The 20795-nt window shown below is 38.9% G+C and overlaps 1 protein-coding gene and 1 pseudogene across 1 annotated transcript in view; one reads left to right on the plus strand and one right to left on the minus strand.

Annotated features, from left to right (window-relative positions):
• The first annotated feature begins 1379 nt into the window (after nt 1-1379).
• LOC127438894 (unconventional myosin-Vb-like) lies at nt 1380-13857 on the plus strand (annotated as a pseudogene).
• A 2741-nt stretch (nt 13858-16598) lies between these two features.
• Nucleotides 16599-20795, minus strand: part of LOC127438655 (protein unc-13 homolog A-like) — a 60608-nt gene continuing 56411 nt past the window's right edge. The window contains exons 41-43 of the mRNA XM_051694376.1: nt 19608-19700; nt 18894-19053; nt 16599-17374 (exon numbers count right to left, since the gene is read on the minus strand). Of these exons, the coding sequence (XP_051550336.1) occupies nt 17086-17374; nt 18894-19053; nt 19608-19700 (542 nt within the window). The 3' untranslated portion in view covers nt 16599-17085. The remainder of the gene's footprint in view (nt 17375-18893; nt 19054-19607; nt 19701-20795) is intronic.

The following is a 20795-nucleotide window of genomic DNA, read 5'->3' on the forward strand; positions in this document are numbered from 1 at the left end:
ATAAGGATTAACTGTCAACTCACCATTAAGGTTATGATGCCTCCAGCTTTGACAGAACAAAGGGCAAAGGGCCAGTCACTTTCTTAGAGGCAGAGAAAGTGAGAGAACAGTACTGAAGTTATGAGTTTTCCCACTGGTCTGCCAAAATAGAAATATACTTCGCCAAACTGGCCTGATGGCAACCACAGAGCTCTACACAAAGGTAAGCGTTTTTGCATAATTCCAAAAAATCTGTTTTCTGCAGTTGCACTGTATGTCATTCATTTTTTAACAAAACAGATAGATAGATAGATAGATAGATGTTTTGTCAAAAATATTTTTTGTAAGAAATACAATTTGGAGTATTATGCTTTACTGTACCCCCATTTTGACAAGTGTTTGCTATTTAGGACAGTGTGACACTAGAAGAGAATATCTGGTGCTAATGTTTAATGCTGCCGAGAGTTTATTTACAGTATGCTGATGAAGGAGAAAGATACTCACACAGACACATGAGCTGGTTGTGCATTCAAAATATTGTATCACTTTCCTTGGTATCCACACCATTGTTACAGGACAAAACCCTCTATGCAAAATGACTTTTCATAATTAAGTTAATTATGCTGAAGAATATACCATGTGTCATTACTTTCACTTAAAATTGCTCTGAATTACTGTGCTCTGTATTATACCTGTAACAAACTCTTTAATGATATTGAAATGAATACAGCACCTCAAATGTGTTTGAAATGGCTTGAAATACAATCAAATGTGAGATAGTATACTTCGGTTTCATTTGTACACTTTAGTTGATATGTGAGAAATTGGAACCTGTTTTTTAGGAGATTGCTAATGTTAATTTGAACTGTAAAAGTGGAGTTGAATAGCTATTATGCATCAAAGTATATATACTGTTGCATGTGAAGAGTGAGATCTGGAGCTCTTTGTCTTTTGTCAAAGCAGGGGCTCTTTGGCATGGTACAGAGAGTCCAAGGCAATTCTTCTGATATAACAAAATACTTTATTTTATTTTAGCTTGCCACACTAGGACATTTAAAAATAAATCAAGATTAAATTTAATTAACATTTAGTCTCAGAAGATGTGAATTGAACTATAATTTTTTTATGACATATAATGTTGATTGGAGTGCATGGTGTGAAAAAAAGTATGTAACCATTCCTTCAGAACAGGTTTTTGTGGGACACATGTTCTATCTACAGTGGACCTAAAAAGTATCTGGATGTCTCTTTTGTTTATTTTTTGTTTAATGTGAAAATGAATAAGGTACCTACTAAACAAGTGCCTCTTTTTTAATCGAATTAGTATATATATATATATATATATATATATATATATATATATATATAATTCTTTAATAAAGAATTTGGAGTATCCAGTGATGCCTCCTGCAGGTCTTCGCCCTCTAGGAAATCCTGATATTTTGGAAGGAGAGAATGACCTCACAACTCTAACCTTCCTCCATGAACCAGCAGTACTTCACAACTTGCGTGTTTGTTTTCTTGACTACAGTAGCATTTACAGTTGTGCTCAAAAGTTTGCATACCCTTGGAGAATTGGTAATATAATGTACCATTTTTAAAGAAAACATGAGTGAGCAGGCAAAACACATTTATTTTATTTCTTATGGGATTCATATTCAACTATAGGTTATAACAGAATGGCACAATCATAAAACAAAACATGGCAACAAAGAAGAAAATTAAATGACCCCTGTTCAAAAGTCTGCATACCCTTAGTTCTTAATACTGTGTATTGCCCCCTTTAGCATCAATGACAGCGTGCAGTCTTCTGTAATAGCTGCCCATTCGTCTTGGCAAAATGCCTCCAGGTCATGCAAAGTCTTTGGTCGTCTTGCATGAACCGCACGTTTGAGATCTCCCCAGAGAGGCTCGATGATATTAAGGTCAGGAGACTGTGATGGCCACTCCAGAACCTTCACCTTTTTCTGCTGTAACCACTGGAGGGTCAACTTGGCCTTGTGCTTAGGGTCATTGTCATGCTGGAGAGTCCAAGAGCGTCCCATGTGCAGCTTTCGTGCAGAAGAATGCAAATTGTCTGCCAGTATTTTCTGATAACATGCTGCATTCATCTTTCCATCAATTTTCACAAGATTCCCCGTGACTTTAGAGTTCACACACCCCCAAAACATCAGTGAGCCACCACCATGCTTCACAGTGTGGATGGTATTCTTTTCACTATAGGCCTTGCTGACCCCTCTCCAAACATAGCGCTTATGGTTGTGACCATAAAGCTCTATTTTGGTCTCGTCACTCCAAATTACAGTGTGCCAGAAGCTGAGGCGTGTCAAGGTGTTGTCGGGCATATTTTAACCGGGCTTTTTTGTGGCACTGGCGCAGTAAAGGCTTATTTGCAATTTAAATGCAATTGCAATTTAAAAAACCACAGGTGTGGGAAAATAACCTTTAATTGCCATTTAAACCTGTGTGTGTGTGTCACCTTGTGTGTCTGTAACAAGGCCAAACATTCAAGGGTAAGTAAACTTTTGATCAGGGCCATTTGGGTGATTTCTGTTATCATTATGACTTGAAAAGCAGCCAAACAACTAAGTGATAATAAATGGCTTCATATGATCACTATCCTTAAATAAAAGACAGTTTTTTTGCATGATCAGTCATATTTTCAAAATCAATGCCAAAATTTCACAATGTCTGCCAGGGTATGCAAACTTTTGAGCACAACTGTACACCTACTGTGGTGAGTTCAATTAAAGGAAAAACAGTGGCAAGACTAATTATACACATCTACAAATACACACCTCTTTTACAGCTATAGCCCAATAACTGCCATTTTACTTGGTGTAAATTTCATGACACAGAGATTCAACCAGCATTTCTCATTGTTATATTGGCTACTGTAAAGAATGTTAACAAAGTGCTGAGTTTACTTGTGAAATACGCATAGCAAAACGTTTAGCTAACATCAGATGAGAGGCATTTCTCTTCTTCTCTTTGCCTGTGGTTTTCCAAATAGTGGTATTCATTGTTCATTTAGATTTTTTCCCCTTATTTATTCAGTGAACTTTTCTGAAGATTGCATATTTACACCAGTAGGTAGCGACAAATGAGCGTCTTTTATGTTATGAGTGAGTCATTCCAGCATTGACTCAACTGATTTGCTAAAAAACACCACCAGTTGCTCACCAACGAAACAACGGAAGTGAACAAGAACCACTTAAAAGATTTGTTTAAAGCACTAATTGGTTTACAAACAAAAACACCACCAGGGTTGTGCTTGATGCTTTGGCTTCATAAGGAAATACTCTCACTGGCGGAGAAGAAATGCACAAACTTAGGCCACGTCCACATTGATCTAAGTTTGAAACTTCTATTTTCAGTTTCCTAATGTCACTGTTTGCCAAAGTGTGCAGTTATGGAGAGCGTTTTCAGAGACTCCGTTTTCAGTGGTGGAAAACATCATTCTAGTGTGGATGAGAGGCGTAAATGTAGCTAAATTAATATATTTTCAAACAAAAATGTATTAATGTGGACGAGGCCTAACAGGGTGATTTCTGTCTGAAACGCAAGTTATTTAATTCAATTTAATTGTTGTCAAACTGTTGTATAAAAGCAATATCACATTCACAGTCATGCTGTTGTCACATATATGAGCAGAGCTGTAATTATTCAGGCATAAATATTTAAATTATCTAGTTCATAGAATGTTACCTAAATTCAAATGCAATTTTTGGTGATGCAGCTCCATTGAAACCCTCTCATTCTGTAACAGGGATTGTGTCGATGGCCTTAAATCCATATGAACAGCTGCCCATCTATGGGGAGGAAGTGATTGACGCATACAGTGGGCAGGATATGGCTGATATGGAGCCTCACCTTTTCTCTGTGGGTGGAGGCATACCATAATATGATCAGATCAAGAGCAACCAAGTAGAGAGCTAAAACAATTACCATGAAATTACTTCGTTATTTGGACATGTACCATGGTAAAACCATGATATTCTTTGAAGTACCTTGGTGTACCAAGTAAATACCATGGTATATAGATTTGGTAATCATGCAGTGCCATGGTATCAAAGTACGATTGTATTACCATCTGATACCATCACTGTACTATGGTACCAGTACTTTTTTGTAAGGTTGATTCATTTGGCAGCAATTAAAACAAGACTATTGGTATCAAATGACTCTAAATCTGGGTTTTATAAGTCATATTTTTATGTGCAGGGAAGAGAAGAACCAGTCCATCATAATTAGTGGAGAATCAGGCTCAGGGAAAACTGTATCGGCTAAGTTTACCATGCGCTACTTTGCTGTTGTGGGTGGTGCGGCCCAGCAGACCAGTATGGAGGAGGAGGTTCTGGCATCCAATCCAATCATGGAGATACTGGACACTAGGTTCTGACTTGGTTCCTTTAATGTTTTTGTTCAGGCCTTTTACTGACATTATTATTTTGACCTTTACAGTCAATTGGTAATGCAAAAAACAAACTGAAACGACAACAGTAGCTGGTTTGGGAAGTATTTTGAAATAGGATTTGGACATGAAGGGGATATAATTGGAGTAAACATGAGGACCTACTTGTTGGAGAAATCGAGAGTTGTTTTTCAGGTGCTTGCTTGATGTTCACTTTAAAAAATATATATATATCATGATTCGATGACAATGCATTTTCAATATTTTGTTTCATGATATGGGGACGGGCAGCTGAAAAGAGAAACTATCACATCTTCTACCAGTTTTGAGCCTCCAGGGATTTGCCATATTTGAGGACACTTAAACTTGGTAAAGCCTAAATGAATGTCTCACAAACAGGACCTTGAGATTGCAAGTGTGAATGTGTTTATTTGTATTAAATGTTTTGTACAGTCATCATGCATTACTGCATCTCTAGATGGAGAACTTCCATTACACCATGCAAGGAAAGGATCTGCACATTTCAGGCACAGATTATGCTGTTGAGCTAGAATGCACAATAAAGGCTTTTACTATACTGGGTAAAGTAAAGTGCACCAATGTGTTGGAGGCTGTTCACACCGAATGTGTTTTTGCATCCATCTGCCCTTTTTTTCTAATAGTTTTTCTACGTAAATACGGACTACACGGATGTCTTTGACCGTTGTGCCATGTCTCACTGTTTTTCAGAGTCTCGCGCAGTAGTGCTGCATTTTTAGACGCTGTGTCAAGTAAAAAACAAAATAATAATCCAAGGGAACGTATACAGACCAAACTCATTCTTGATCTAAAAAAAAAGCTAGACACAGTGCAGCTAATACAAGTGAAAGCAGGTGTCTTGAGATGCTTTCTAACAGTTAAAGTTAAACCTAACACAGCATCTAAAAAAACACGATGCTCATGTACCTAAAGTCCTGGGAGCGCCGCATGTGATGTTCACACACTGTATTTATTGTTTATGTGGCCCTACAGAAAACCTATACCTACCCCTAACCCTAACCCTAACCTTAACCCTACCACTAAATCTAATCCTAAACCTAACCTTAGTAACACTGAATGAGAATTTCGCAAGACTTAGGCTGCCAGGGTGTTACCCTCTAGACAAAGCAGTGCTCGTGTGCGCGATGCTGAATAAACAGTGAGATATGGCACAACAGTCAAAGACTTCCTTCTGCCGCATGTTTAGCGCAAACGGACATGCTGTAAATGACTCCTGAAAACTTAAAAATAGCATCTTGAGACATCGCCGTTCTACTTTATTCTTTGCGCTGCATCAAGCTTTTTTTGTGCATAAAACATGTTCAGTGTGAACAGCTCCTTACAAAAGTGCAGACTTTTGACAAAATGTGTGGTTTACCCTTGTAGGAGTGCAGCCTGACCAGCAGATGGACATCTTTTGTATATTGGCAGCTATTTTCATCTTGGGAATGTCAACATACAAGCTAGTGGTCACGGCAGGGACCATAGCTACACTGATGTATGAATACTATTTCACAAATAGTGGAATTACTGCAATATTTTTAGATTCCTGAATCGTTACCACATTGTGTATGCTGACAGAAATCTTTGAAAAAATTGAGTACAATTGGCTTCTTATGTTAAGTACCCACTCTGATAAAAAAAACACACCAGCTTAAACCAGCCTTAGATGGTTTGCTCTTCTTACTTGGTCTAAGCTGGTATAGTTGGTTTTCCAGTCTGGCCAATCTTGTCTTCAGCTAGTCTAGCTGGACTCCCTGCCTGAGCAGCTGACAAGTGCCCAAAACTCTTCTAACACCAGCAAACAAACTAGCCTGACCAGACTTGGAGACCAGCTAAGACAAGAAAACTATCTTAGACTGGTTTAAGCTCTTTATAGCAAGATAATGATGTCACTGTATAAATACAAAGACATTATGTTTTCAAATATGTCTGGGAGTTTCCATGTTCACAAATATAAATATTAGTACTCTCCTTGCTAAGTTTGCTTGCTCTGAATAAGTAGCATGTGCTAGCATGTACATTCTTATTGCTCACACTGCCAGGCCGATGACCGTTATCTGGCCATCTTTACCAAGCTTTTGGGGGTGGAAGGTGCTCAGATGGCCCAATGGTTGTGCCATAGGCGACTGGCAGTTGGTGGAGAGAAGCTTGTGAAGCCGATAACAGGCCAGCAGGCTATTGAAGCATGGGATGCTTTGGCTAAGCATGTGTATGAGCAAATGTTTGCCTGGAGAGTGCAGAGGCTCAACTCATCTTTATGAGCTCACAGGGAACAGCTGAAGTCTTTCATTGGTGTTCTTGATATCAATGGGTGAGAGAACAGTGTGAATTCACACCACAATTATTTTGGTACATTAGGAGAATGTAAAACCTTTTTATCATCTCTTTCACTTATAGGTTTGAGACATTTGACAGGAACAGTTTTGAGGAATTCTGCATAAACAATGCCAATGAGAAGATCCAACAGCCGTTCAACAGGGTACATTTCCAAACCTAGTCATCATCATCACCACCAAGCATGGGCAAGGCACCCATGGGAGTCTGATTCCTCGTCGACAAGTCTATTCCACATATAACTGTCTAAATACATAGTGACAACATTTCCTTGGTTGCTCCGTCAGCATGTGTTTCAGCTGGAGCAAGAGGAGAATCTGTGAGAGGAACTGCCCTGGAACCGTATCGAGTTCAGTGATAACCAGCCATGTATTGCTCTTGTTGAAGACCAGTTGGGTCTGCTTGATCTTCTGGATGAAGAGTGCAGAATGAGGAAACTATATGCCATTCCATAAGAAACACCTACATGAAACTCATCAGTCCTATTTTTCATAGTCTCCATACTATAGAAATATCCTAATATATTTTTCCCACAATGGACCACACAGGAGGGCATTTCACAATTTGTTGTGTATTCAAAAGCTTGTACCTGGAATATTGTATGTAACAATTACATTTGTTTTCTGAGTTCCGGTCGTCCTTATAGTATCTTGTTGAGTTTTACAATGTAGTCATATACTGTTCCAGATGCTGAAAGGCTTGGATGAGAACTGGACTGGTTTTATGACCAACACCTGAACTACAGCCCTCACTTTCGCAAACCACGCATGTCCAACTCCGCCTTCATCATCCTGCATTTTGCTGATATGGTCAGAAAACAACTACGAAGCAAATTGGACATTTGGCTGTTTATGTCTACAGCATATTTGTGCTATTAATGATGACTTTATGGGTTACCAACACAGTAAACATTTTTAAAAATGTTTTAAATATTCCATTATTTGTCTTTTTACAATAGGTCCAGTATGAGTGTGATGGCTTTTTGGACAAGAACCGAGACACTGCATTTGAGGAGCCCATCAACATTCTTAGAGCTAGTCAGGTATTGTTTGAATAGTTCAGTTATTGTCTGTTAAGTTGTAGTGCTTGTAATCTCTCATTTTTTTTTATTTATTTTTTTTAAACTTTGTCTCCCCACAACTCTTCTAAATCAGAACTGGTGGCTGAGTTTTTCCACCAGGAGCCTGCAGGTGGCGCCCTCCCCAATTCCTCACTGCCAAACGGGAGCATACGCTCAGGAAAGAGAGCTCACAGAGAACACAAATTAACTGTGGGGTTTCAAGTCAGCTTCCTGTTTGAAGCAAACATTATTTCATTAATTGTTTCATTCATAAGTTCAACTGTTTAAAAAGTTACTGAAAAAACATTGAAAAGGTCTTAGCTGGGTTAAGTTCCTGCCTGGCAGGCCCAGTTTCAGATCAAAATCTCTGAGGGTGCTTCTGAATTTAGTGGGGGTGCCCTACTAGTTAAAGTTAAGACATTATAAAACACCACTGTTGTTCAATTAAGGGTGCACCCTCAAGCACACCCATAGAACTGGACCTGAGCCTGGACAAGATGGTGTTCAGTTGGTTAGCTTATCTGAATTGATGGTTTTAGAGTGATTTTGGGCACTTGCCAGCTGGTTAGGCTTGGAGACCAGCTGGCGAGTGCCCAAAACCCCTTTAAAAGCTAGCTAGCTAAGACCAGCAAACCACCTAAGGTTGGTTTAAGCCGGGGGTTTTTTCCAGCAGAGAAACAATAAATTGTTCTCTTCAGTATATTTATATAATATAGTATAGTATATTTAAAGCTCTTAATATCTTAGTTTTCACCCATTTTTTCTTGGTTTATCTAGTTTCGTTAGTCTCTCCAGCTCTTAATGGACACCCTGAACAGCACCACCCCACATTATGTCCACTGCATAAAGCCAGATGACCTCAAACGGCCTTTCTTGTAAGAATATAAGAAGATATTCCATATGTTCCTGTCTATCTGAGTGTGTGTAACCTCTTCTATTCTCTCCTTCTCAGATTCGATCCCAAGCGAGCAGTGCAGCAATTGCGAGCATGTGGAGTCTTGGAGGCCATCCGCATCAGTGCTGCAGGCTACCCATCAAGGCAAATACCACTCTTATTTACGAGATCTGTGTTGTTATGCCGATGTATGCCTCTCTTGCCAGAGTACCCCCCCCACCCCCACCCCGATCTGATCCCTGACCCCAAACAGTACTGCTTTGGCAAGACCAAGGTCTTCTTCTAGGCAGGGCAGGTTGTATTGCTGGAGAAGTTGAGAGGGGACAGGATGCATGCAGCTGGAGTTTTGATCCAGAGCTGGGTGAGGGGCTGGCTACAGCATAAATGCTATCAGGGGCACCAGTGGGCCATCCTCATCCTGCAGTCCTACACCAGGGGATGCCTGGCTCGAAAGTGGGTTAAGCGGTTGGGCTTTGGGTGTATGGTTAAAGGGATAGTTCACCCAAAATTTTTAATTCTCTCATCATTTACTCACCCCCATGCCATCCCAGATGTGTATGACTTTCTTTCATCTGCTGAACTCAAATGAAGATTTTTAGAAGAATTTCTCAGCTCTTTTGGTCCATACGATGCAAGTGAATGGGTGCAAAAATGTTGACGCTCCAAAAATCACATGTCAGCATAAATGTAATCCATAAGACTCAAGTGGTTAAATAAATGTCTGCAGAAGCGATATGATAGGTGTGGGTGAGAAACAGATCAATAATTAACTATAATTTTTTTACTATAATTTCTCCTCCCTGCTCAGTAAATCTCCACTTTAACTTTCACTTTCTTCTTGTGTTTTTAATGAATCACATTCTTCATGCATATCGCACCCTATTGGGCAGGGAGAAGAATTTCTAGCAAAAAAGGACTTTAATATTGATCTGTTTCTCACCCACACCCATCATATCACTTCTGAAAATATGGATTATAACACTGGAGTCGTATGGATTACTGTTATGATGGCCATATGTGTGTTTTGGAGCGTCAACATTTTAGCACCCATTCACTTGCATTGTATGGCCCTACAGAGCTGAAATATTCTTTTAAAAATCATAATTTGTGTTCTGAAGAAGAAAGAAAGTCACACACATCTGGGATGGCATGAGGATGAGTAAATGATGAGAGAATTTTCATTTTTAGGTGAACTATCTGTAACAGATCTTCAGGTTCGTGTATGGAAAAGGATGAGACGAGGAGCAGTGAAGCGCCAGGTATGGCTTTTATTCTTGTGTTTTCATGTGCAGCAGATGCACTCTTTTTCAGGTTTTTCACTCAGTTCAATAATTCACTCTCATAAATAAACATAAACCTCTGCACAAACACTCAATAGCTTCAGCACATAATATACACAGTTGGCAACGCTGCACAATCGTTCTCTGTCTCTTCTGGCATGTTCAGCTGTTTTAAGGCATCTCTCTGCTATCACTGTAATGAGAACAGCTGTTAGCAATCATGTCAACCAGCTTGAGGAGCCACACCAATCCCTCTCTCCCGCAGACAGACACACGACCACACCCCCATCACCACACTATCCCTTTAAGGTAGGGTCAGGTTTGGGTTAGAGCTAGGATTAGGGGTTAGAGTTAGCAATTTCACTTTAACTATATACTGTTTTGGTTTACAATTCGAATTTTGTATATTGGCATTACAAATATTGTGTGCTCCTTTATGACACATTTCTTGTGTTTTTATTAATTTGTAAGTGGGTCAATGATGTGGCGCTCAATTATTATTATTTTTTTGTAAAGATCTGTCAAATTATTAGAAATACATTACAAATGCAATTCACAGAAAACCATTATTTACATATACCTCTTCTATGATGAACTTGTTTTCGATTACTGAATTCAAAGTCATTTTGATATTTTTATGCTGCCTCTGTGTGTTTTGGAGCTTCAAGGTTTTGGTCACAAATCACTTGCATTAAATGGACCTACAGAACTAAAATATTCTTCTAAAAATCTTCGTTTATATTCAGCAGAAGAAAGAAAGTCATTAACATCTGGAATGGCATGAGGGTGAGTAAATAATGAAAAAAAATAAAATTTTTTTGGCTGAACTATTCCTTTAAGAAACAAGTTAAGGGTATTTTTTTATTTCTGAAAGTCTTATTAAGAATGTTCTTATCTGTTCATACAATTTATTTCATTTAGGAACTTTAGTTTTCTCTTAAGATGTTTTTGTGAATCCTGCCTCAGTATTTATGTTCATTTGTCATTCAATTTATCTATACTGTCTGTATCAGACTGTCTGTCTGCACTGTCTTATCCTGACTGTCTGTTGTAGTTTCCTTCTGTCTGATTTGGTGGCTGAACCAAACCAGACAGTTATAGATGTACACAGGACAGACTCAATGACGGCCGAATAGAACTGTATCAGCAGCACCTGTGGCAGGTTGAACTTCCTCAGCTGGTGAAGGAAATACAACCTCTGCTGAACCTTCTTCACATGTGTGTGGATATACTGTATGTTCCTTCCAGCATTCACGTGGACACAGGTGAACTGATTCGACTGTGTCTTTGGAGCCTCCCTCGCCTGCCACCACACTGTTCTCAAGCTTGCCCGTGTTCCCCTTGCCCAAGGAGGTCAGAAGAGTCAGCGTGATGTCACCCACTGAAAAGAGACCCTGGAGCCCCGAGAAACCATTGGTCTGATATACATCAAATTTTTATAAAAATTCTCCCCTTTTCTCCCCAATTGGAACGCCCGAAGTCCTCGTGGTGGCATAGTGACTTGCCTCAATCCGGGTGGCGGAGGACGAATCTAAGTTGCCTCCACGTCTAAGACCATTAATCCAAGCATTTTATTACGTGGCTTGTTGAGCATGTTACCGCGGAGATGTAGCGCGTGTGGAGGCTTCACACTATACTCCGCGGCATCCACGCACAACTCACCACGTGCCCCACCGAGAGCGAGAACCACATTATGGTGACCACGAGGAGGTTAACCCAACATGACTCTACCCACCCTAGCAACTGGGCCAATTGGTTGCTTAGGAAGCCTGACTGGATTCAATCAGCACGCCCTGGATTCGAACTTGTGACTCCAGGTGTGGTAGTTAGCGTATTTACTTGCTGAGCTACCCAGGCCCCCGATATACATCTAATTTAAACACACAGACAGAGTAAATACATTCCAGATAAATACATACTAGACTAAAAACTTGCTGATGTCAGAGAATACGGAACACATTCAAATATTCAAATATCAAGTATTAAAATGGCATCAAGATCGAGTCTAGCTATTCTCTCCATCATTTCTTGTCTTATCGCTCACTTTCTCTATAAATAAACATGGTATAATGGCGAAAAAAATAGCATCCTGTCATAATAAAATGGAAAATTTTACCTGTAGGATGTCCTAATGGAGGATATGGGTGTGGCGAAGGACGCAGCAGAAAAGATGAAGGCCGAAGATCTCAGATATGCCTATGATGCCGTGCGAGTGGCCAACAAGTCAGTTTCTCTCCTCTCGCATAACATTTATTAGTCTTATACCTTTTAAAGTCATCACTCACTGGTATTAATATGATCGGGACTGATTTTGCAAATTCAGGTTTCTAGAGACGCAGCTGTTGTCTCAGAGAGTGCAGTGGGAAGAGGAGATATCTGCACTCAGGATAAAACTTCTGCAGGCACAAGACCGAGATACATCTGGAGACACTGAGATAAAGGTTCTCAATCCACCTGCACCTACATCAGTTCACCCTTAATTACTTTGTTTAGTCATCTCTGCATCCTTTTTGTTATATGTTGAATGGTGATTTTGTTCTTTGATGGTTTTGTTTGTGTGTGTATGAAGGATCTTACAGAGCAGGTAGCGGTTCGAGAGCAAGAATGCTTCTGATTGAGGCGGGAACTTAAAGAACTGAAAAACACAGTAACACTCGAGAATTCTCTCTTACCCAGGTCTGTGTACTGCTCACCAATGAACTCGCATATAGGGCCCTATTTTAAGAGCACTAGCACTAAGCACAGCGCTATGCCATAAGTCATAAGCGCAAAGTCAATGAGCATGGCCATGAAGTTTTGGTATTTTTGTGCAAGCATGCGCTAAGTGTAGGTGCAAGTGGGTTTGGCAAAACTGCATGCACAACGTGCTAATGGGCTGGGTCAAGTGCAATTTAATTCTGAGGTTCTTAATGCAGGGTGTATTAACACATGAATCAACCGCGTTTCACTCAACCGAATTTTGACCTCGTATTACTCTAAAACACGAAATGCACATGCGCATTAGCGAGTTGATTGACAGGCGATGTCTGTCTCTAAAAGGTGATTGGCTCTTTTACCTGCAAGGTGGGACTTCCTTTCTACATCCATTGACTGTTGGGTGCTAGAGCTTCTTGGTTGGGCATTCCAATTTCTCCCATGCATTTAAATAGAAGTGACTCGTCTCTGCTGAATATCTCTGGCCTTACACTCTATAGAACTACAATGCCAATCATGCACTACATCTCCTCCCCGAAGTTTCCTGATTTCTAGCAATATAGGGGCAGTAGTGGTGTACAAAAGCAACGCATTACTTTATTTAAAAAGTAACTCAGATATTATGGTCTAAAATAAAAAAATATTGCATTACTGAAAAAAGTAATCTGATTACGTAACGTGCATTACTTTTAATGTGTCACCCCCAACACTGCCCCAACCCTAAACATAACTGTCAGTGAAGTAGAAATGTAATTCTAAAGTGAAAATGCAACCTCCGAATCACGCTCACCATTATTTATGTGAACGCAATTACTTCCGGGTTTCCATGGGATCAGGTCTATGTAGCTGCTTGAAATGTGAAATGCATTCACGCTTGAATTGATGCAAAAATATCTAATGGGGAATGGCGCTTGTCAGTAATTTGGCTGAATGGGGTTGATTTCAGTGTAAATGAACTTTTGGAGCCACATGTTGAATTCCTGTGTGATCATGTTGTGATGTCACCAAGTCCTCTTATTTTTCAAGTCCCGGCCTATCCACCTTATTTTGCAACGCGGAAGTAAGCAGCGGCTGCATTTCCGGCGAATGTGAGAAAGTTCTGCTGGAATTGACCGCAGTGTAAATAACTAGAAGGTTATAATACCAGAGTTAGTGATCTGGGCTTATAAACTAACACAACAACAGGATGTACAACAGAATTATGTGCCAATGTCGGATAATTTTCTAACGTTGCATTAATAGTAAAAGAGTAAGTAAATCATTAATTTGTTGCTGTGTGTTGTTGTATTGAAGAGACGGTAATAAAATCTGCTTCTTTCTTTACCGAGATTGTGACGATGCAGTCTTTATTGTCTCCATGTAAACCTCTGTTCATATGTACCTGCATAACCTCCGATGATGCCTTTATTTATTTCCAAAGACGATGTTTCATAAGCCATGCTGAATGCGAGATCTGCGTGTTTGTTTACTATGCACCGCTAAGAAATTGAGAATGCTCTCTGACAAGAACGGAGAGTAAAATGCATTTATTATTTTGCAAAGAAAGCTGAAGCAGCATTTTCCCGGCAAAAAAACGACACTCTGATCAATGTGTATTTTAACCATTTATTGGAAGTAGAAACAAACCAACCTTGGCATCTGTTTTACCTCCATCCCCGATAAGAACGATCATATTTAGAAAAACGAAAATTAGAAACATCTTTGTATAAAAAAATCTCTCATGCTAGTACTCTGTAGCACTTCACATCAGTAATACATATTTATATATTCACAAGCCTTCCAAAAATAGAAAATAATACCCAAATATCAAAATTAAATAACAAAAATAAACAGAAATAAAGACAACAATTGGATATCACATTAAAGATACATGCTGGCACAAGAAAAATATTTTCCAACATGCACTGCTTCTTATATACAGGCAAAGAGTCACTGTTAAGGTGTGCATGTAGTGTTATTAGAAGCAGTGTGCACTTTTGTGTCTATGTGTGCACTATTGTGTGCTTCGTCATTCTTCTACATGCTCACATTGTGTATTTGTAACTGTATCCATCAAATAGTATTGTTCATAGAAAGTCACGCACAGCTTTGAAATCCTATTGTCCAAATTACTGCAACTGAGAATTTTCATGCTACAGTACAGATTCCCAACTGGCAAAATGACTTGCAACAAGAATCAGTCTCTTTGACATTCATGAATGCAATTTCTTGCAGAAGAACCCCAACTGTTGAATAGTACCATGGTAAACATAAGTATTTACTTCGAAAAGCCTGGAAAACAAAACAGCAGCCGAAGTATATGGCATTGGCCTGGTTTGGAAAAGGCAGTGTAATTACAACCAATTAGTTTGTGCTGATCATCTACAATGTAAACAATCCATGGCTGTTGACCACTAGGAATTGATTTCGACAGAACAGATGCATAGACTAAGGTTTTGAAGAAATAAGATGTGGGAACATAGGAAAATTGGGTGTTTAATGTTCAAATTCCATGAAACAATTTTCAATTTTGGGTGAACTGTTCCTAAGTAGAACAAATGGCAGGACTAGCTTTTTGTCATTTAGGGTAAATGATTAGCAGTGCATTCGACGCACCACAATATGGTGGATAGTTTGGCAGTATAATGGCAGGATTGATCAGCAGTTACTATGGCAACTCTATAGGAGGCTGTGATTCTTTTGAGGAGTGAAATCAGAGATTGCTTTTCATTGTGAGTTGATATGAACTTGAATGTTCACAGAGGGAGAAACACTTCTAAAAAAGGCTCTAATTCCCATGATGCTGCTTAGAAAGTCACTTAGGCATAATCTCAAGAAGTCAGAGTGATGTGACATTTAAACGCGCCTTCATAAGATTCACAAAATTTCACTAACAGGCAACTCTGGTGTCTAATACAAGCAGTGTAATTTAAGCCTAAATTAAGCTATCACTCAGTAGGTGCTTGCTAGTTTAGGACCAAATGTTGGTTTGTAGTTATTTATAAATAAATTTCCCATAAATTAACGAGAAATATTTGTTTGATAATTTTACACTAACTTCCGTAACAGGGTTGAATAGTCCGCTTGACTTAATGCAGTCAACACAACAATATTTGTAAAATCCAAGAAACTGAAATGAGGTTATTTACTTGTCTGCACACAATTTTATGGAATGTTCCAATTTTTGGAATAGGGTGGAAGTCATGTGGTAACAGGGTTGAGCACAAATTGTGCGAAAAAACATCTAAATATTATGTTTATTCGGTAATAATATGGTATTTGTGTGTCTCTTATGCTTTAAAAAAGTAATGTTACGCCAAAGTGTACATACAATATTCACGAGAATTGCCAGGAAGTGTCTTAAAGTGGCAACATATTACTGACTTCAGAGAACGGCAAAGTAGAATTAGTATTTACTGCTAGTGATGCCCCCTAATTTCATTCCACACTCATAGAGCAAGATGTTTTTATGCTACAGGAAAAAACACAACCACCCTGCTTTCAGAGGTGTATTTGGTTGTAGCTGCTTCCACTGCAATCCTTGTTCTATTTTGCTTAATTTTCTTATGCTTCTAAAAGTTTGAATAATTTTATAGTCTGAACCATAGGAATTTTGGTCCCTACTGACGAGTGTGTTTTTCAAGTTTAGGGGATGAAATGGTTATACTTGAAGAGAAGAAACATTACTCTGACGTTAAAGCACCCTTTAAAGGGTGAAGGAATTATTGACAAAAGAAGGCCGCATAAAAGAGGTCTCCGTAGACTTTCCGACATCATTACAGATTGCTGGATAAGGGATAATGCAAAATCATGGCACTGTGTCGCAACTGTCATGTTTACATGCCTTAGTCTTAGTCTGGTATTTCATTTCTCAGATGCACAAAAAATAAATCAATAAATAAATCATATATATATATATATATATATATATATATATATATATATATATATATATATAATAAATATAATATTTTTCTATTAATACTGTAATATAAAATTTTATTAATATTACAAATATAATAATATTTTCTTGTTTTATATTTTGAGACATGTATGTGCTGATAGATATATTTCAAATATTTTGCAGTTGTATGAATAAATATATAAATATGTATTGTATTAAATATACCAATTGGCAGGTTTTCGTCTTGAAATATGCATAAAAAAAATTTAAGAGATACAATATCTTGTGTGTTTCACCTTATGTGCCAAATTGTGCTTGTTAGACAAACCTTACTTGGCTGGTCTAATGGCAGTGCACTGAATACAAATATATAACTGCTTTGTCACACGATTGGTCATTAAAGTGATGGACCCAGATGTATGTACTGTGTATTCTGTTCTATGCGCTAGTGCAACATATCAACATTAGAGGGCAGTGTTTACACCAAAAATACAATTAACATGTGTCACTAGCTAGTTCCTGCTCTTAGCTCCGCCCCTCTTCGGCAGAGCGCTGGTCAGACTTGAGCTTGACAAATTCTTTAGCTACGTCATCGTTGTTGCGTTGAGATAGGATTCGCAGTACAGTCAGGCCGGTCTCGTCCATATGTATGCGTTTACCTAGCGGAAGCCAGCACGCTATGCTGCCCCGCGGTGCTACGTCTTTCAGTTGCAGTACTGCCATGCCAACGGTGCGATCCTCCCGTGCAAAGCAGTAGTCTTTCACGCACACCTGCAGCTCAAAGCACTCCGGGCCCACTTCGTTACTTAGCGTGCTAGGAGAAATAAATGTAATCAGGATGACTGTCAATTTTACCATAAATTGGGTTATGACATTTATGTAATTTTCTCAACATTTTAAGAAAACACTAACGGTGCACTTAGTAGTTTTGTTGTTTATGTTGCGTTGCACGAAATGGCAGTCGTCTAGGACATGCAATGACACATAGTGGCGTGAATGCAGCGTCACGCAAAAGCACAGGTTTTTAGTTACCAACGCCATTGTAGAAATGCGCTATTCGCAGTTAGCCATGATTGTTTTTCTCCCCAATTTGGAATGCCCAATTCCCAATGTGCTCTAAGTCCTCGTGGTGGTGTAGTGACTCGCCTCAATCCGAGTGGCAGAGGACGAATCTCAGTTGCCTTATCACGTGGCTTGTTGAGCGCGTTAACGCAGAGACCTAGCACGTGTGGAGGCTTCACACTATTCTCTGTGGCATCCATGCACAACTCACCACGTGCCCCACCGAGAGCGAGAACCAAATTATAACGACCACGAGGAGCCCATGTGACTCTACCCTCCCTTGCAACCGGGCCAATTTGTTTGCTTAGGGGACCTGGCTGGAGTCACTCAGCATGCCCTGGATTCAAACTCGTGACTCCAGGTGTGGTAGTCAATGTCTTTACTTGCTAAGCTACCCAGGCCCCTGCAGTTAGCCATGATTAAATAATTCAGTGATGCATCTAAATAACAGGTGGATAACTGACATAAAGCGAGTAGTATTTGGCTGATCATGAGGCAACCCACTCCATAAAGTACTATTCATTTCATGTGTAAAATAGGGCTGTTGATTTAACATGTTTTTTTTTTTGTGTAAATTTGTTGAAAAATTACGCATATAAATTATGTTATAAAAATCATGCCCACAATTCAAGCTTCATGTACCATCTTGATGCTTTAGCAAATCTGTGGCAGCAAGGGGTAGTCAGTGCAACTCCAGCTGTACAGGTAACGTGCCTTGTCAAACCAATAAGAGCAGGCAGCACAGCCTTCCTTCCACAGATAAACAGTCCTTGCAATCAAAGACAGCTGGACCGAGCACAACAGAATGCATGGATATCAAGATGCGTTTTTACTTTCAGAAGTTTTTTCAAAGTTTTAAACTATGTTTAACTTGACACAGTGTCCCAAAAACACAGCTTATGACTAGAGATGCTATAAACTAGTGAAACGTGACACATCAAAAGACGCTCTAAAAGCGTCAGTCTGATGCATGAGTACATAGACCAACAATATCATAATTGATTAATCATCACAGTGTGTAATTAATTTGATTAGAAAATGTAATCGATTGACAGCCCTTGTGTAAAATGTTTTAACAAGAAAAAAGTACTGAGTGCACCTTACGTTAACATTTAGTCATTTAGCAGATGATTTTATCAAAAGCGACTTACAAATGAGGAACATGACAAGCAACTGTCATAGACCTGAGTCAACAACATCTGCAGTATCGCACTGCCACCTTTAACTGTAAAATGAAAAGCAAGCCTAAAATGCAAGTTGATGACACTCACAATGTGAAGGTCTCATTGTATTTGGGAGCCCAGCTGTTGTTCTTAGATTTGGTGGCATACTTTCTCTTCTTATCGCTGAGATGAGGGCCAATGATGTAGACCTCCACAAAGGGCCGGAAAATTCCAGAGGTCTGCCACCGCAGGTCATTTGCAGCCACCACTTAAAGAGAATTATAATGACTTATTTAATTTTCTTAGACTCCCATTGAACTTTAAAATGAAAATTTACCTACTTTGGGACCATTTGGAGTCCTTCAGATTGCCAAGCTGGGGGAAACCTTTGGAGGACCTCTAGTCACCCTTCGAAAAGGGGTAGGTTTCAGAGGAACTTATAAAATGAAACCCAAAAGTTGCTGCAAGAATCCTAAAGACTGTCAATGGTTCCTCCAGTAACCATAACATCGTAATTGAAATGTTTTGAGGAACTTGATCTTTAAATTGAAGTTCCTTGATAGTTCACAATAGGATATTTGGTGCCCTTTCAAAAGGGTGTCTAAGGATTCTTCGCAAGTGTGGAAATCTGAGGAACTTTAAATTCTTTAATTACCTTTTCATTTATTTTTACAGAGAGAAATGTTTTGATGAAGGGTTTTAAGAAAGAGGTTCTGTAGTTCTCTAAAGTTTTAATTGAAGAGGTTTAACATTCTCAGAAATGTAAATTTAAGTTTAACGAAAACATCAGGCATCTGCGGAGCATCAAGAAGCACTACGTACCCTTCACAGTGACTTTGTGCTCTCCAATGTTTGGATGAGTAAAGATCTCCACATGGATAGACACCTCTCCAACTGCATCATCAACACCAGTGCCTGCAGACAAGATGGGACAAGTCAGACTCAATTTCAGGTCTGGCAGGATACGTTGCATCTGTATGGCTCAAAGGAATTTCAGTCCATTTTCTTTTATGAAATCAGTGGTTTTAATACATAACTATAGAGGTGCGAGTCATACAGAGGCAATGCTTTGTGCTTATTGGATAAAAAAGAGGTTTAAACAGCTTAATGGTGTTGAACTTGGCTTGAAAGATCATTTACAATATATGAAGGAACTTAAAGCAGATCTTCCATATGGGAACACTTATTAAATACAAATTCAGAGCTTAATATTGTATTGATAGTTGAGTTAAAAATGTATAATTTTTTATATATATATTTTTTTATTTGCAATGGGTTACATAATTATGCTGTTAATTTACGAGCTTATAGGCTATAAAAGTCACACTAAAATCAACAAATTTAACGTTAATATTCTTTACCTATTTGGAGTTATATATATATGAACCCTTAAAAATACATCACATGAAAGATATATAGTTCTGTGCAAGGCGCAAATAAGTTCTGAAAATGATTCAACAAGTGTTCCCTGTAAAACATCTGAATTTGTGAGGCTTACTCAGGCACAAAGGGGGTTACATTTTATTTCAGTGTCCATGTATGGTGCTAAAAGCTTCTCACAGCTAGCTATGTAGCTAATAAAACTAGCTAGCTAACTTATGACTACATAGTGCAAATGTAAAAATGTCAGTTTTTTAAAATAATACACAGACAACCAAGATAAAGTAATGCCTCACGGGATACTTTTGCAACACCATGACAGTGTTTGCGATACAAACAGAAGTGTGTTTTCTCAGATTATCATGAGTGTACCATCTGCACACATGCAGTGTGGTCACACTTGATTTCTGGAGGATCATGAAGGTTTTTAACTTGGTGGTGGGAAAGGGGGAGTGCAGACCCATCAGTCTTGTCATTTAGAGGAAGGAGAAGATACGGACAGCATCTGATATTGTCCATGCGAAAGGTGCATGCGAAAAAAACGATCCCATTCCCACTCAATCTTCATTCATACTCATGGAAAGGAAGTGAGGTACTGGGCCATTGGTCAGTTATAAATCTGAATCTTTC

The sequence above is a fragment of the Myxocyprinus asiaticus genome, chromosome 50, assembly GCF_019703515.2.
Source record: "Myxocyprinus asiaticus isolate MX2 ecotype Aquarium Trade chromosome 50, UBuf_Myxa_2, whole genome shotgun sequence".
NCBI lineage: Eukaryota > Metazoa > Chordata > Actinopteri > Cypriniformes > Catostomidae > Myxocyprinus > Myxocyprinus asiaticus.